Genomic DNA, 19,129 nt, shown 5'->3' with positions numbered 1-19,129 from the left:
TATCAGCCATCACAGCTGAACACTATCTGCTACCGCTAGCCCAGATGTTAGTATCAGATACTTATCACGACTGTTGCTGTTTTATAAACTGAATATAAACAGAACATACTGCATAAAACACAACTTCCAGACAAGCTTATAGCTCCATTTAACTTGTATTTTTTTAACTTTTTAAAAATATCCTTCATACAGTAAATTGTTAAAAAATACATAGACAAATAAGATCAATCCTATAATGGGGTGTGATTATTTACATGCTGAATAATATATTGTAAACACAAAATATTCAGTGTATTTAAAGGGACGTGCAATAATACCTAATTATGTGGTTGACCATACTCTTCTTTCACTTTTCATTGGCAACTTAATCACAATCAGCTTTTTTCATTTTTTTATCACAAGACATTTTTTTTACTTTGTTTTGGTTACAAATGGTTCTATACTTAAAGGGACAGTTTACCCAAAATTTTGCTCTGCTTTAATTTGTTCCCAATGATCCATTTTACCTGCTGGAGAGTATTAAATTGTTTACAAATAGCTCCTTAGCCAGTGGGGCCTATTTATTAAATATCTTGCAGACCTGATCCGACAGTCTTTGTGACCACTGTTCCATAACTTGTGTTTCTGGTGAGTCTGAAGACTCGCCAGAAACACGGACCGTCAAGCTCCGTTCGGAGCTTTATAGATAGGCCCCTTTATATTGACATTTGAAATAGCTGTTTTAGTCTGTAATCTAGGTATAGGCTATTGAGAAACTATCGGAGAGATTACGAGTTTTTGTCGGTAATGGTGTGCGGGGCTAACAAGCCTTTTTTTCTGACCACTCACTTAAGACAACGCTGGTATCACGAGTTTTCTGCAAGCCGGCGTTAGCCTCAGAAAAGTGAGCGTTGACCAAAATTTAGCTCCACATCTCACCTCAATACCAGCGTTGCTTAAGTCAGCAGTGAGCCGGCTGAACGTGCTCGTGCACGATTTCCCCATAGGAAACAATGGGACTCAGCTGGCTGAAAAAAAACCTAACACCTGCAAAAAAGCAGCGTTCAGCTCCTAACGCAGCCCCATTGATTCCTATGGGGAAATAAAAGTTATGTCTACACCTAACACCCTAACATGAACCATGTGTCTAAACACCTCTAATCTTACACTTATTAACCCATAATCTGCCGCCCCTGACATCGTCGCCCCCTACATTATATTTATGAACTCCTAATCTGATGCCCCCAACATTGCCGAACCCTACATTTTATTTATTAACCTCTAATCTGCCCCCCCCCCCAACGTCGCCGCAACTATATTAAATTTATTTACCCCTAATCTGCCGCAGCCAACTTTGCCGCCACTGTAATAAATTTATTAACCCATAAACCTAAGTCTAACCCTAACACCCCCCTAACTTAAATATAATTTAAATACATCTAAATAAATTTACTATAATTAACTAAATTATTCCTATTTAAAACTAAATACTTACCTGTAAAATAAACCCTAAGATAGCTACAATATAACTAATAGTTACATTGTAGCTTTCTTAGGGTTTATTTTTATTTTACAGGCAACTTTGTATTTATTTTAACTAGGTAGAATAGTTACTAAATAGTTATTAACTATTTATTTCAATTCTTTTATTGATAAGAGTTCTGTATACACTACATATCAATGAACATTATCAAAGTTACAGATCTTGTACGGTTTTACAGTCTCTGAAATTTTTGTAAATAAAAATTAAACATAACTAGGTAACATATAAGTAAGTAGAGCAATCAATAGAGTACAAAAAATAGTGTAAAATAAGTTAAATTAAAATAAAATAATATAAGGTGTGTCCAGTCTCGGAATACTAAATGTAATAGAAAGGTGAGTTACTATAGAGTAGCACTATCAATACAGGGTGATATCATCCTAGATACCCAATGAGTTTCGTTATTACCTAGGGGAATTATTTAAGGTCCTCATATAGTCGTCCCATATGGCGTGTATCATAATGAAGCTATCTGTAATACCTTTCTTGTAAGTAGAATATTCCTCTAGTTCCAGCAGCTCGGAGACCTTGTCCCTCCATGTATCCAATGTAGGAATGTCTTTCATCTTCCATAGTCTAGCTATTAACATTTTAACGCTATTTGCAAAAATTCGAAACAGGGGAAGAAGGGATTTACAGGGCAATTGGGTTGATTTATTTAACCCCTTAATGACCGCAGCACTTTTCCATTTTCTGTCCGTTTGGGACCAAGGCTATTTTTACATTTTTGAGGTGTTTGTGTTTAGCTGTAATTTTCCTCTTACTCATTTACTGTACCCACACATATTATATACCGTTTTTCTCGCCATTAAATGGGCTTTCTAAAGATACCATTATTTTTATCATATCTTATAATTTACTCTAATTTTTTTTATAAAATATGAGGAAAAAATGGAAAAAAACACACTTTTTCTAACTTTGACCCCCAAAATCTGTTACACATCTACAACCACCAAAAAAATCCCATGCTAAATAGTTTCTAAATTTTGTTCTGAGTTTAGAAATACCCAATGTTTACATGTTCTTTGCTTTTTTTGCAAGTTATAGGTCCATAAATACAAGTAGCACTTTGCTATTTCCAAACCACTTTTTTTCAAAATTAGCGCTAGTTACATTGGGACACTGATATCTTTCAGGAATCCCTGAATATCCATTGACATGTATATATTTTTTTTTAGAAGACATCCCAAAGTATTGATCTAGGCCCATTTTGGTATATTTCATGCCACCATTTCACCGCCAAATGCGATCAAATAAAAAAAATTGTTCACTTTTTCACAAATTTTTTCACAAACTTTAGGTTTCTCACTGAAATTATTTACAAACAACTTGTGCAATTATGGCATAAATGGTTGTAAATTCTTCTCTGGGATCCCCTTTGTTCAGAAATAGCAGACATATATGGCTTTGGCGTTGCTTTTTGGTAATTAGAAGGCTGCTAAATGCCACTGCGCACCACACGTGTTTTATGCCCAGCAGTGAAGGGGTTAATTAGGGAGCATGTAGGGAGCTTGTATGGTTAATTTTAGCTTTAGTGTAGTGTAGTAGACAACCCCAAGTATTGATCTAGGCCCATTTTGGTATATTTCATGCCACCATTTCACCACCATATGCGATCAAATTTAAAAAAACGTTAAATTTTTCACAATTTTAGGTTTCTCACTGAAATTATTTACAAACAGCTTATGCAATTATGGCACAAATGGTTGTAAATGCTTTTCTGGGATCCCCTTTGTTCAGAAATAGCAGACATATATGACTTTGGCGTTGCTTTTTGGTAATTAGAAGGCCGCTAAATGCTGCTGCGCATCACACGTATATTATGGCTAGCAGTGAAGGGGTTAATTAGGTAGTTTGTAGGGAGCTTGCAGGGTTAATTTTAGCTTTAGTGTAGAGATCAGCCTCCCACCTGACACATTAGACCCCCTGATCCCTCCCAAACAGCTCCCTTCCCTCCCCCACCCCACAATTGTCCCCGCCATCTTAAGTACTGGCAGAAAGTCTGCCAGTACTAAAATAAAAGGTTTTTTTAATTTGTTCTTTTTTTTTTTTAGCATATTTACATATGCTGCTTTGTAGAATCCCCCCTTAGCCCCCAACCTCCCTGATCCACCCCCAAAACAGCTCTCTTACCCTCCCCCTCTGCATTATTGGGGGCCATCTTGGGTACTGGCAGCTGTCTGCCAGTACCCAGTTTCAAGAAAAAAACGTTTTTTTAAAACAAAAATAGAAATTCTGTAGTGTAGATTCACCCCCCCTAACAGACAAACCCCAACACCTTAATTGATTAATAAATAAAAAAACTTTTATTCCCTTTTTTATGCTTTTTTTTTTTACTTTTTTCTGTAGTGTAGCGGTTCCCACCCGCTCCCTCCCCGTGCACGCGCCCGCCCCCGCCCTTCCGTGCACGCGCGCGCGTCAGTGCACGCCCCCGATCGCCCACGCCCACGATCCCGCCCCTCCTGCTCGTCGCCAAGGCCATCGATGGCCACCACCCGCCTCCCACCAGCCTCCCACCCACCAACGCGGTAAGCCAACAATCTCCGGTGCAGAGAGGGCCACAGAGTGGCTCTCTCTGCACCGGATGGCTTAAAAATGTTATTGCAGGATGCCTCGATATCGAGGCATCACTGCAATAACCGGAAAGCAGCTGGAAGCGAGCAGGATCGCTTCCAGCTGCTTTCCAGACCGAGGACGTGCAGGGTACGTTCTCAGGCATTAACTGCCTTTTTTCTGAGGACGTACCCTGCACGTCCTCAGTCATTAAGGGGTTAATAGCCAAATCTGGGGATCCGGGGGTATGGAAGTCTGCAGGATTGTTTCAACTTCGTGCATAACCTCGTACCAATAGTGGTCTATTTGGGAGCACCACCACCACATGTGCCCCATTCCGCTCCCTACGTGGCCACATCTCAAACATTTATTACTAGCATTAGGAAACAAGCGGTGAAGCTTATGGGGGGTTAAGTACCAGCAATGTAGGATCTTATAGTTGGTGTCTAGGATAGAGGCTGAGGTAGAGGATTTTTTAGTGTTCAAAAATATATTGGTCGCCGTCTGGGGAAGAATTATTATCCCCAACTCTCTTTCCCACATCTCAATGGAATAAGGTAGGTTGCCTGGGAGGAGTTGAAGTAGCATTTTGTAAATAATAGAAAGGGAATGTTTTATTGGAGAATTTAATAAATAAAGTTTCTCAAAGTTTGTGAGTTGGCGAACTAAGTTATTTTTGTTTGTGGGTGCAAATATAATTGTGTAGTCGTCTGTAGGAGAACCAGTTATGTGCCCAGTCAAACTGTTTGCTTGTTAGCTGCTCCTGTGTGCATATAGATTCATTTATAGTTACACTATGTATAGGTACGTCACCTACTATCGGAGATGAAAGTGTCGAGTTAGATAGTAATGTCAGGGAAAATTGTGAGAGTTGTGTAATAAAGATGTCAGGGGGCCCGGGTTGGAGGACAGGCATGGGTTGTGTCTAGAGATTAGGTCCCATTGTAGAGCAGTTTCTTTAGTGATAGGGTTAGTAAGCAGTTTAATTTTCTCGGAAAAGTCCGGGCACCAACATAGGCTAGCGAGTGGGATGCCAGGATTTAGTTGTTTTTCCAGCTGAACCCACCTTCTCTGTAGTGCTCCCACCCTCCAGTCCAAGATCCTCTGTAGGAAGATGGAATTTCTATATTTCTCTAGGTTAGGTAAACTCAACCCACCTTGAGGTCTCGGTAGGAACATGGTATTTTTGTTAATTCTTGGTGGCTTCCTATTCCAGACAAATGCACTGAATAGATTCTGAACCTGGAGGAGATATTTAGGAGGGAGAGGAATTGGAAGAGCTCCCATGATGTACAGCAGTCTAGGGAAAATATTAATTTTTAGGGTATTAATCCAACCCCACCAAGATAGTCTTTTGAACTCCAAGATGATAGGTCCTGCATTATTACGGATTTAATTGGGAGGAAGTTGACTTGAAATAGTTTATCATATGATCTAGGGAGATAAATACCCAGGTACTTCAATGCGCTATCACACCATCTCAGCGGGCAGATATTTTTAATAGATTCTTCAGAGCTTGCCGGGAGCCCGAAGTCTAGGATCTCAGATTTACTCTGGTTTACTAGAAAATCATTAAGGTTATGGAAAGTAGAGAGTTCAGACAAGAGTGCAGGGATCGACACCTCTGGATTAGTAAGGGTAAATAAGATATTGTCAGCAAAAAGAGATAGTTTGTATATATCCTGACTTATAGTAATTCCGGAAATGTCGGCATTACTCCTAATCTTAGAAGTGAGAGTTTCGATAAAAAGCGCGAAAAGTAAGGGGGATAGGGGACAGCCCTGGCGCGTGCCGTTCTTAATTTATATTGGGGGGGACAGGGAACCGTTAACTAATATACTGGCGCTCGGGGAGGAGTATAGCGTGAATATTCGTTGTAAGGTGATAGAGCCAAAACCGAAAGGCCTCCAGGGACACTATCAAGTATAACCAATTGACGTGGTCGAAAGGCCTTCTCCGCGTCTGTTGAGATTAATACCGAGGGAATGTTATTATTTGCAATGTGCCAAATTAAGTGTATATTACGGACAGTATTATCCCTTGCCTCGCGGCCCGGGACAAAGCTTACTTGGTCATTATGTATGAGGTCAGGGAGGAAGCGGTTAAGATGATTTGCGATTATTTTTGCGAAAATCTTTAAGTCTGTATTTATAAGTGAAATCGGGCGATAGTTAGCTATTATGTCAGGAGACTTGTTTGGCTTAGGGATGACCAATATATGTGCCTGAAGTGTTGACGGGGAGAAGACCTTATTTTCGTCTATGCTGTGATAGTATCTAAGAAGATATGGGGACAACATTTCTTTGAATTGTGTATAGTAAGAATTTCCAAACCCATCTGGGCCCGGGGCTTTGCCTGTTGGGAGAGAGGATATAACTCAGAGGATCTCTTCCTCAGTGAATGGAATGTCTAGTTCAGCTCTTTGCTCGTCTGATAGTTTGGGGAGGTTTAAGTTGGAAAGATAGTCATCTATGTCCTCAGGGGAGGGGGCTTCCACGTCGCATCTTATATTATAAAGATTATCGTAATATTCTTTAAAAGCTAGTGAAATATCAGTAGTTGTAGACCTAGTGGTCCCGTCTACTCCCCGAATTCCCATTATGTACTGTCTGTTAGTTCTTTTTTTAAGCTGGCGAGCTAGCATTCTACCTTGTTTGTTTGCCCCTTCATAATATACCTTTCTCAGGAATAGGGCCTTGTTTTTAGCTTCAGTGCCCAGAAAAAGGCAGAGCTGATGTCGCTTATGTGTGATACTGTCTAAGAGAGAGGTGTTTGAAGGGAATGTTTTATGTAGCTCCTGTAGTTTAGCTATATCTGCTAATAAAGAGTTAAGGTAACTATGTTGTTGCTTTGTCTTAGCGGTCTTAAGTGCAATTAGCTCGCTTCTAATGACGCACTTATGTGCATTCCAAATGCTATGTATAACCACGTCAGGTGTATCGTTTCTCTGAAAGTACTCTGTTAGTGTCTTTTGCACCTGGGCATAAATCAGGGGATCCCTGAGAAGGGAATCATCAAATCTCCACATAAAGGAGGGGGAAGAAGAGGAGGGCCATTGGAACTGGCAACTAATCATAGCGTGGTCAGACCAGGTTAAAGCGTGAATGTCAGTATAGGTGATGTGGGATAGGTTGGTGACGTCTGTAAATATATAGTCATTTCTGGTATATAGATGGTCAGGGTTGGAATAGAACATGTAGTCCCTCTCGTTCGGGTGTTGGAGGCGCCAAGTGTCGTGTAATGTTAATTGTGAGAGAAAATGTTTCATTTGTCTCAATGTTTTGTTAGGTACTGAGGACGTACCGGTGGAGCAGTCTAGCGATGGATTAACTGCTAAATTAAAGTCGCCCCCCAGGACTAAGCTGACTTTGGCCACCTCTAATATTTTTTTACTAAGCAAGTGGAAGAAAGGGGCGGGGTTTACATTGGGGGGGCGTAAATATTTACAAGTGTTATGGGTTTATGGTAGAGAAAACCTTCTAAGACAGGGGTGTCCAAACTTTGCTCTCCAGAGGTTTTGGAACTACATTTCCCATGATGCTCAGCTAGATAAAATGCTGGCTGAGCATCATCGGAAATGTAGTTCCAAAACCTCTGGAGAGCAAAGTTTGGACACCCCTGTTCTAAGATAATATATCTCCCTTCCTTGTCCCCATGCGTGGAGGACACACAAAATGGCAGTCGTCTGCTCACCAGAATCCCTACTCCATTGTGTTTAGTGGCATGAGAAGAGAGAAAAACCTTGCCAAATTTCTGGAGGCTGGCTTTGGGCTCAAAGCCTCTTTTGAAATGGGTCTCTTGAATAAAGAGGATATCCCTCTTATTTCTTTTATAATCTCTTAGGGCCATTGATCTTTTTTGTGGGCTGTTAAGACCTTTAGTGTTGTGGGAAATAAGTTTGAATTTGGCCAGTGTACTATTCATTAGGTTGGGAGTAAAAGTGTTTGGCAGATGTATATAGTACCTACACCATATCTTTTAAGTGAAGGAGAAACCTTTTCCGAGACTGGACAGAGATTCAAACAAGAATAAACATAAAAATGTAACCTTATGTTAAATGCATTCAAAAACAAACAATATATATTATAAACTTTAGCAACTGTAAGAAGTGTATAAGTCATACTACTATACACCTTACTAGGGGGGATAAAGTATCACCTATCAAACTCTCAGGTTAGGGTTATTCAAAATGAGGCAGGGCTGGTACATTAGGTAAGTGCTATGTTCTCTTTAATAAGGGAGTTATTTACCAGATTGAGGGGTAGAGGGGACTAAGTGATTATACCAGTTAACCAATCAATAACGAAGTGAGCGCACTCCAGGGTAGAGCGCAGAGTTATAGTACCATCGGCTCACACCAAGCAGCTAGGTTTAATTAAGGCCACAAAGATGGGGCCCTATTGCAGGTGAAAATTTAGAAATAGGTTGGGCATACAACCCAGATAGATTTAGCTAGGAGGGTTAGCTAATGTGTTACAGTAGTATATAAGCCACAAGGTTTAATCCGGTTTATATTTGCAAATAATACAATTTCAAATAACTCAACTCAGCAATCAACAAGACCCGTTTAAATCCAAACTATATAGGAAATATACAGATGCAGCATTCAGAGTTGATATGCATGTTTCATTTACAACGTTTAGCATGGAATATTATTAAAATAAAAATGTAGCTTGGGTTGGTAGTGAGAGATAGTTACTGTGTGTGAATAATCATTGACATTTATCAGTTTTGCTATTATCCCATAATCTCCTAAATTTTTGGGTCGCCAGATATAGAGATTGCTTACCATTGTTAAAAGTGAATATTAATGTTTAGTTATGTATGCTGCAATTTTTCTATAGATTAGTTACACATTCAACCCTCTAGCAAGAATCGAAAGCTAACAATTTTTCAATCAAAAAATAAGTTACAGCAACTCTAAAGCAAGCTATCGTTAGTAACATGGAACCAGCTGTAGTACAATGAGGGCTGATCAAAAAGAGAAACGTCAGAACAGCTAGGCAAGTGCACACTAAAGTTCCATACATTACCAGGGCATGGGTAGCCCTCATTGTTCCGCCACTGCTTGGACAACAAGTATAAGAACAACAGGAGCGTGGGCCCAACAGGTCCATAAAGATCAGTGAGCAACACGAGTCCCATAGAAACTGAGAACCAAATAGGACTTGCCAGGGCAAGCCAAATGATGTGGAGTGAGCTAGTTCATAGCTATTGGGCACCAGATCTTGATGGCGGGACATCCGTCTTCCTCCTCTTTGGTTGAATTCTGTGCCATTGAGGTCTCCGTTTACCTGGGCGAGAGGGCCCAGGCTCCATTGGTGTTGGAGGGGTAGAAATCATGGCTTCAGTGGGCGAGTTGAACTTGATGTTGAGGGATCTAGATAGATGGTCAAGATCATTGTAATCCTTATAGATGAATTGAGACCCATTATGGTTGACTATCAGGCTGAAGGGGAAGCCCCAGCGGTATTTTATATGGTGTTCTTGCAGGGTGCTTGTAATAAATTTAATTTCCTTGCGCCTTTGTATCGTATACGGGCTGAGGTCCTGGTATATTTGCAATGAGTGACCCTGAAAGGCTATAGATTGCCGTGATCTTGCAGCTTGCCAGATGGAATCTTTTGCAGTGAAGCGCAGGAATCTAATGATGACATCGTGGTGGAAGGGGAGGTTTAGGTATAGGGCGCAGCGTCCTGTGGGCCCTGTCGATATCCTTGTTGAGCAGCTGTGGTGAATTAGGTGACAAGAGGTGAAATAGCCCTTTGAGATATTCTTTTATCTGGTCTTGAAGTACATCTTCGGGGATACCGCGGATCCGCAGGTTGTTCCTGCGGCCCTGGTTACCCAAGTCCTCTACTTTGTCCTGTAGGGACTGCACCATGGAGTCTTGGATGGATATTTGTTCTGTATTAAAGCTGACCAGGTTATTTAGAGTATCCTGACCCTCCTCCAGGTAGTCAATCCTGGCCCCCATCTCATTCAGGTCTCTTTTCAATTCTCTCATTTCATCTTTTATGAAGGATTTCAGCGACTCCAAGTCTGATTTGGAAGACAGAGAAGCCAATTTAGCCTGTATGGCCTGTAGTGAGTCTTGCTGGCTATTAGTTGTCTCAGAGGGGTTTAATGATCCCAGTGTCTCAGGGGTGTTCATAGGCATATTAGACGGGGAGTCAGTTGCATGAAAAAAAGGAAGAGACAGAGGGGGTTTGAGATTGTGTCTTTGCGGGCTTATAAGCCTTCTGTCTTTTTTTGGGAGTCATTATAAGTCCCTTTGACAAGTGAAGTGATAAATTAGAAGTGTTGGTAAGCCCTACTTGCATATACTGTATTATATATAGAAGACCAGGTGCTCTGAATCAGAATAGTGGTGGTGTTTGCTCAGAGTGAATACCAAAATTAAGGTGCATTAAGTTCAGGGCTTTTTAGGGCTGGGGTTAGCTAACAGGACTAAAAGCTCTATTAGATGGCTCAGTTATTTTCCTCTTTATGATAATTGGGGCACAGTGCAATTTTTACTTTGATGTTCCCTGTATTACACCAGCAGTAGTATGCCCAGCCGACCAGCCACTCACCTCCTGAGACCGGAGTAGATGTCATCTCAGCCTAGCCACGTGGCAAGCGGCTTTTATACAAGCAGGGCAGGAGGAACGATTCCCCAATGGTCCGGGCTTAACGACCTAATATCTGGCAGAAGCCCTGTCTGCAGTGGGCTGGGAAGGATGTATGCACAGCAGGTATAAGAGAGGGGTCGGATTTAGATGTCCCAGGTGAACGAAAATGGTGGCGTCTCGTGAGGGCCCTGATTGTGCTGCGCTCAGTTGCGGTTCTTTTCCCCTCCGGTGTCAGGATAGTTAAGCAGGTCCCTATCGCACTACCCTCCGGCAAACTTTTTTAGAGCTGAATCTTGTCTCCTGCCTGTTATAAAAGGCTGAGAGTATAGGTAGATACGGAGCGAGTTAAAAGTGCGGCCATGTTCCTGCACGGCTAAGCTCCGCCTCCAGTTATTATCTATTTAATAACTACCTAGTTAAAATAAGTACAAATTTACCTGTAAAATAAACCCTAACCTAAGTTACAATTACACCTAACACTACACTATAATTAAATTAATTATCTAAACTAAATATAATTAATTACAATTAAATTAAATAAAGTAAATTACAGGGGGAAAAAAACACTAAATTACAGAAAATAAAAAATTACAAATTTTTAAACTAATTACACCTAATCTAATCCCCCTAATAAAATAAAAAAGCCCCCCAAAATAAAAAAAACCCTACCCTATACTAAATTACAAATAGCCCTTAAAAGGGCTTTTTGCGGGGCAATACCCCCCCAACATTATAACCCACCACCCACACACCCAACCCTACTCTAAAACCCACCCAATCCCCCCTTAATAAAACCTAACACTACCCCCTTGAAGATCACCCTACCTTGAGACGTCTTCACCCAGCCGGACACAAGTGGACCTCCAGAGGGGCAGAAGTCTTCATCCGATCTGGCCAGAAGAGGACATCCAGACCGGCAGAAGTCTTCATCCAGGCGGCATCTTCTATCTTCTTCCATCCGGAGCAGAGCGGGTCCATCTTGAAGACATCCGATGCGGAGCATCCTCTTCCATCCGACGGCGACTGAAGAATGAAGGTTCCTTTAAGTGACGTCATCCAAGATGACGTCCCTTCAATTCCGATTGGCTGATAGAATCCTATCAGCCAATTTGAATTAAGGTAGGAAAAATCCTATTGGCTGATGCAATCAGCCAATAGAATTGAAGTTCAATCCTACTGGCTGATCCAATCAGCCAATAGGATTGAGCTCGCATTCTATTGGCTGTTCCAATCAGCCAACAGAATGCAAGCTCAATTCTATTGGCTGATTGCATCAGCCAATAGGATTTTTCCTACCTTAATTCCGATTGGAACAGGAGAGGAGTCTGGACAGGAGAGGGTCTACGGCTCACTTTTTCCAGCAATCGTAATACCGGCGTTAGGAAAATCCCATTAAAAAGATAGGATACGCAATTGACGTAAAGGGATTTGCGGTATGTGAAAATCGCAGAAAAAAAACTGAGCGGTACACCTGTACCTGCCAGACTCGTAATACCAGCGGGCGTTAAAAAGCAGCGTTGGGACCCCTCAACGCTGCTTTTTAAGGCTAACGCAAGACTCATAATCTAGGCGTATGTAAGCACAGCCAGCAGAATAAATTACACTCGCATTGGGAGGTGGAAGAGATAAAGTTCTAAAATTGTAATTTCAATTGTTCTTTCTAAGTATTGTACAAAGACAGAGATAAGAAAGGGAAGCATTTGAGTGAAAAGATAACAAGATCTGATCTGTCAGCACGCTTGTGTTTCCCCCCCCCCCCCCCACAGCAAGCCAAGCCTATTTTGATGGGCTGTGGCTTCAAAGAGCAACTCCAGCTATTTATTTTGCAAAAAGAAGCATAAATGAGCAATTTCTCATACATTTCTCATGCATTTTATACGCTGCACATATATAGAGAAAAATTATGTTACAGTGAACTGTCCCTTTAAAGGACCATTAAATACAGTAGAAATGCAGAACCAACTAGTGCATAATAAAGGGACAATGTGATAGCACTGTCTGAATTTTAAATGAATAGTAGATATTTTTTTCTCACAAATTTCAATATTTACTTGAATTTGACGGCCATGTACCATGTACCATGTGATATCAGCCAATCACAGACTCATATGTAGATATGCACACTTTTGAGGCACCAGCTGTGCATGTACAAAAGTCCCCAGTGTATACGTATATGAGTCTGATGGCTGTCACATGATACAAGTGGCTGGAAAGTTGTCAGAATAAACATATACTGTTCATTTAAAATTCAAGTGTTTTTGCATTGCCTTTTTATTATGCACTTGCTCTATGCAATTCTACTGTTTAGTAATTTTACCTACTCATGGGGGTAAATCACATACAGCTAGATTACGAGTTTTGCGTTATGAGTGAAAAAGCTTCATAACTCTGCTTTTTCATTATCGCTGCTATTACGAGTCTTGCAGGTTTAGCTGTATTGCACACTTTTTTGGCCGTCACACAATGTAACTACTGCACCTTTCAAAAAGTCCTTTTTCAATGGAACTTCCATAGCACCGGTATTACGAGTTTGCCTGTCCGGCCAAAAAGTGAGCGGTACAGCCTATAACTACAAGATCTGTACCGCCACCTGAAAGTCAGTAGTTATGAGTTTTACGTCACAACGCTGTAGCATAAAACTCATAACTAAAGTGTTACAAAGTACACTAACACCCATAAACTACCTATTAACCTCTAAACCGAGGCCCTCCCGCATCGCAAACACTAAAAAAAAAATATTAACCCCTAATCTGCCGCTACGGACATCACCACCACTATAATAAACATATTAACCACCACTATAATAAACATATTAACCCCTAAACCGCCACACTCGTTTTTATTTTTGATAATTTATTTTTTATTTTGTGTAATTTAGTGTTTATTATTTTTTGTAATTTAGATAAATGTATTTTTTTAATTTAATTTATTTAATTGTAGTGTAATGTTAGGTGTTAGTGTAACTCAGGTTAGGTTTTATTTTATACGTACATTTGTATTTATTTTAAGTATGTAGCTAGTAAATAGTTAATAACTATTTACTAACTAGTCTACCTAGTTAAAATAAATACAAACTTAGCTGTGAAATAAAAATAAAACCTAAGATAGCTACATTGTAACTATTAGATATATTGTAGCTAGCTTAGGGTTTATTTTACAGGTAAGTATTTAGTCTTAAATATGTATTATTTAGGTAATAATAGTAATTTTCATTTAGATTTATTCCAATTATATTAAAGTTAGGGGTGTTAGGGTTAGGGTTAGACTTAAGGTTAGGTTTAGGGGTTAATATATTTATTTAGTGTTAGTGATGTGGGAGGCCAGAGGTTTAGGGGTTAATAACTTTAGTATAGTGGCGGCGGCGACATTGGAGGCGGCAGATTAGGGGTTAATAAGTGTAATGTAGGTGTCGGCGATGTCAGGGGCGGCAGATTAGGGGTGTTTAGACTTGGGGTTTATGTTAGGGTATTAGGTTTAAACATAGACATCAATGGGGCTGCGTTTCGGAGCTTTACGCTCCGTCATTGCAGGTGTTAGGCTTTTTTTAGCCGGCTCTCCCCATTGATGTCTATGGGGAAATCGTGCACGAGCACGTAAAAGCAGCTCACAGCAGCGCTGGTATTTGTGTGCGGTATGGAGCTCAACGCTGCCATATTGCCTGCAAACGCCGTTTTTTTGCAAACCTGTAATAGCAGCGCTAGGTGAGTTATTACTCATAACGCAAAACTCGTAATCTGGCTGAAAATTAATAATGAGCAGATATGTAATAGCAAAATGCTCTAACAAATTAGACCGTGTTTTTAATGTATTGCAATGTTCCTTTAAAGGGACAGTCAAGTCCAAAAAAACCTTTCATGATTTAAATAGGGCATGTCATTTTAAACAACTTTCCAATTTACTTTTATCACCAATTTTGCTTTGTTCTATTGGTATTCTAGAATATACAAGAGATTCAACAACCAGGATCAGCAAAGAACCATATCAAGAAACAGGAAAGCTGATGATAATATAATTAAAACGTCCATTTTATTGGATATGCATAGTAAAAAATTGTAAAGGCACAGCAAACACAGACCTTACTACAGCTCACTATGCACAGGATATAACCCAAAGCTTGTTAGTATGCTGCACTACTGAATCTTATAACTATTACTGCTTTACTTATTTGTAACAAGCTTTAGTCTACAGCTGCAGTCCGTCACAATGTGTTAAAGTACTTTTGGTATTCTAAGTTGAAAGCGAAACCTAGGAGGTTCATATGCTAATTTCTTAGACCTGGAAGGTCGCCTTTTAATCTGAAAGCATTTTGACAGTTTTTCACCACTAGAGGGTGTTAGTTCATGTGTTTAATATAGATAACATTGAGCGCACGCATGTGAAGTTACCTAGGAGTGAGCACTGATTGGCTAAAATGCAAGTCTGTCAAATTAACTGAAATAAGGGGGCAGTCTGCAGAGGATTAGATAGAAGGTAATTACAGAGGTTAAATGTGTATTATTATAACTGTGTTTGTTATGCAAAACTGGGGAATGGATAATAAAGGGATTATCTCAATTTTTAAACAACAAAAATTCTGGTGTTGACTGTCCCTTTAAAGTACAAAAGTTTACAACTAAAGGGTAATGTTTGCAACAATCAAAAGGATGTGGCATCTTTATCTGTCCCTGTCATAAAGGTGCGACCATAAATCAAGGTATTGAGTTAACAGACCTCTTTATATATAGACGTTTGTTAGGACCGTGTTTCTCAATTTCAGTCCTTGGGAACCCTAAAAGGCCATATTTTCATGATATCTGAAATGGAAGTACAGGTGAAATAATTAGCTAATCAGTAACCATGGTTACTAACCTGCTCTCACCCATCAGCGGATTCACCTGTGCTTGTTAAGATATTATTATGAAAATCTGACCTGTTAAGGGCACACCACACTCTACATCTCACACAGCGCCACTCTCCTACCCAACAAGGTGGTGTCCAGTTATCAGGATGAAATCAGTCCAGCCAGGAATTGTGTGTCTGTCTGACCTCTATATCTGCCCAAGTGAGAACTTGCATAAACCCAGCAGTACTGAAGCAGATGCTTTTCCAATACCAAATGTTATATTGCTATATTAGACAAACAAATACTGGTCCATGGTGTATATGTTTTACTGGCAATGCCTTTAATTGGTATAAACATTTATATCATCATCAATATGAGATATAACAGCTGGGAGATCAATGAACACAATCTTGTGGTCACTGTATCAGGTTTGGAGATCTAATATATGCTGAGATCTTGCTGCCCATAATATCCCCTCGGTTGACAATCTCAATCAAGATTATGGTTAAAGGGACAGTCTGCTACAGAATTTTTTTTTTTTAAATATAGATAATCCCTTTATTACCCATTCCCCAGTATTGTATAACCAACATGGTTATATTTATATACTTGTTACCTCTGTGATTACCTTGTATCTAAGCCTCTGCAGACTGCCCCCTTATTTCAGTTCGTTTAACAAATTTGCATTTTAGCCAATCATTTTAGCCAATCAGTGCTGGCTTATAAATACCACCACAGGAGTGCGCACAATGTTATCTATTTGGCACACATCAAAATGCACTGAGATAAGAGGCAGCCTTCAAGAGCTTAGAAATTAGCATATGAGCCTACCTAGGTTTAGCTTTCAACAAAGAATATCAAGAGAACAAAGCAAATTTTATGATAAAAGTAAGTTGGAAAGTTTTAAATTGCATTCCCTATCTGAATCATAAAAGTTTAATTTTGACTAGACTGTCCCTTTAAAGAGAGATGAAACCAGAAAAAATTATTTTGTGATTCAGACAAAATTTTTACAAAAGTTTTCAGTTTAATTTCTATTATCAAATTTGCTTCATTCTAATGGTATTATTTAGTTGAAGAGCATACCTAAATAGGCACTGTGCACAGCACAGCAGAAAACCCGGCTGTCATCTAGTGTATATGTATAGCATTGTTAAAAGTATTCCTGCAAATCTGCTGCCAAATTGAAAAGGAAGTACATTTGGTAGAATTGGTGAATCTTGGAGGAAAAATATGTCCCTATAACCTGTATCTTACTTTAGATTAAGATTGTCACAAATGACACAAAATCAAGAGCTGTTTAATGTCACAGTGGAATTCTGCTGCATAGGAACAGGGCATGAAGATTATTAGTATAGTGCCTTAGGCTGACAAGGACATGTTTGTGCCAATCAAGGACTTCTAAATACAGAACAAAAGACACAAAACAAAGAAGTTTATATTTACACAGCCCTTAATGGTTAAAAAGGGAAATATAGAATTCTATCCCCTCATTTCCTCTTTTAGATGCAAATCAAATTCTTGAAGAAAAGGAGCTGGCGCGAGGCTGATTGATCCTTCAGAGCTGAACTCACAAATACAATGCACATTCCTCATACAACTTCTCTTTAAAGAGACCTTAAATGGACATAAACCTGCAGGAAAAAAATTCTCCGGTATGTTAGCAAAAGGGGTTAAACACACAGTAGAAGTGCTGCTTGTCCTAAACAGAAACCGTCATTTAGTCACATGATTCAGATGTGCAACTAGCGCTGCTGATTGGATCAGTGTTTAATTTCGCTCGTGACCAGCAGTGCACCGTGGGTCATGAGCCACACTTCTACTGTGTGTTTAACCCCTTTGCTTGGGTTAAACACACAATAGAGCAGGGTCGATAAACATAAAATTACATGCTTTAACGGATTAGAGCATGTCATTTTATTTTTAGTATTATGGCCCTTTAAGTGCAGGAGCTTATTTATAACTGTCCCTTATTGGCCGCGCGCAAAAGATAAAATAAATAGCACTAACAAGGCTTTTTAAAGGGACATTAAACACTTTGAGATGGTAATATAAAATGAGAAATGGCATATATATATATATATATATATATATATATAAAGTCTGCAATATACTTTCATTATTTATTTTGTCCTCTTTTCCTGTAATTCCATTTTGAAATTGTGAGCTTTTCAGTTCCTGTTAGAAATGGAAGTGCAGAACACTTATATTCCACACAGCCATTGGCTGCACACTCTAGTGACCTCTTTCTAACTGTCCCTAATTGGCCACAGCAGAGAAGGTAACACAAGTTACAACATGGCAGCTCCCTTTGCTTTATAGACACTAAAACTTTACACTTATTTTGACACTTTTTAAACAGCTAATGAAACTTTACAAAATACATCTACAGGTTATTCTCAGACTAATCTTTCCTTAAAATACATCATTCTATCTAGCATTTATTTAGTGTTTATTGTCCCTTTAAGTGATGTGTTCCTTGATTGAATAACAATGCACACTTGGCTAAAATGAGAGGTTTAAATGATTTGAAACATTTTTTAAAACAATGATTAATATCTGATGCATATGTAAAAAATGACTCATATCCCTTTACGCTCTGGATGCTCTATTTATGTTTTTGAGAATACAACCTCTACAGTCAAGTTACAAGGTGCACATGTGTATGACTGAGACGTCTATCACTTCTTAATCCTACACAAACTGCATCCTTAGAAACAGATGTGTTTGTTTGAGGAAGCAAATAGTGAGTCAATATGGCGCGGAAGGCTAACGTAAGTGTCTCATCATCACAGCTACTGAGGAGCAAATAGTGAGTCAATATGGCGCTGAAGGCTAATGTAAGTGTCTCATCATCACAGCTACTGAGGAGCAAATAGTGAGTCAATATGGTGCGGAAGGCTAATGTAAGTGTCTCATCATCACAGCTACTGAGGAGCAAATAGTGAGTCAATATGGTGCGGAAGGCTAATGTAAGTGTCTCATCATCACAGCTACTGAGGAGCAAATAGTGAGTCAATATGGCGCTGAAGGCTAATGTAAGTGTCTCATCATCACAGCTACTGAGGAGCAAATAGTGAGTCAATATGGCGCTGAAGGCTAATGTAAGTGTCTCATCATCACAGCTACTGAAACCATTGTATCTGCTTCTACGGAGGAGCAAATAGACCAAACTTAGGAACCTATGAAGAAACAACTTATGAAACAAAAACATGTCAATGATGGTTAAAATAAAACCTCAAGGACAGTGGGTAAATCCCTCTGTATTCATTCATCTTACCTGTTTCTTCCCATCTTTTCATGGTCTTTAACCGCTGCCAGAAGCTCAGCATTGCTATCCAATGGAACACCCTTTAAATCCCACTCAAAGCCCTAAAGACAGCAAATTAAAAAATGTGATTAGCAGAATAATAGCCAGTTACACAAGTACAGTATTAATTGCAAAAACCTAAATATGTTCAAAGGACAGTCTAGTCAGAATTAAACTGTCGTGTCATTTTAAACCACTCTCCAATTTACTTTTTTTCATCAAATTTGCTTTGTTCTCTTGGTATTCTTAGTTGAAAGCTAAACATAGGTAGGCTCATATGCTAATTGCTAAGCCCTTGAATGTTGCCT

At 39.4% G+C, this 19,129-nt stretch overlaps 1 protein-coding gene across 9 annotated transcripts in view; it reads right to left on the bottom strand.

Moving 5' to 3' along the window:
• DYSF (dysferlin) overlaps positions 1-19,129 on the bottom strand; it is a 780,712-nt gene that overhangs the window by 631,026 nt on the left and 130,557 nt on the right. For all 9 annotated transcript variants that reach the window (XM_053704344.1, XM_053704350.1, XM_053704349.1 and 6 more), the window contains one exon: positions 18,792-18,883. In XM_053704344.1, the coding sequence (XP_053560319.1) occupies positions 18,792-18,883 (92 nt within the window). The remainder of the gene's footprint in view (positions 1-18,791; positions 18,884-19,129) is intronic.

This window comes from Bombina bombina, chromosome 2, assembly GCF_027579735.1.
Source record: "Bombina bombina isolate aBomBom1 chromosome 2, aBomBom1.pri, whole genome shotgun sequence".
Lineage (NCBI taxonomy): Eukaryota > Metazoa > Chordata > Amphibia > Anura > Bombinatoridae > Bombina > Bombina bombina.
The sequence above is the reverse complement of the archived record's forward strand: the minus strand, read 5'-3'. Positions and strand labels throughout refer to the sequence as shown.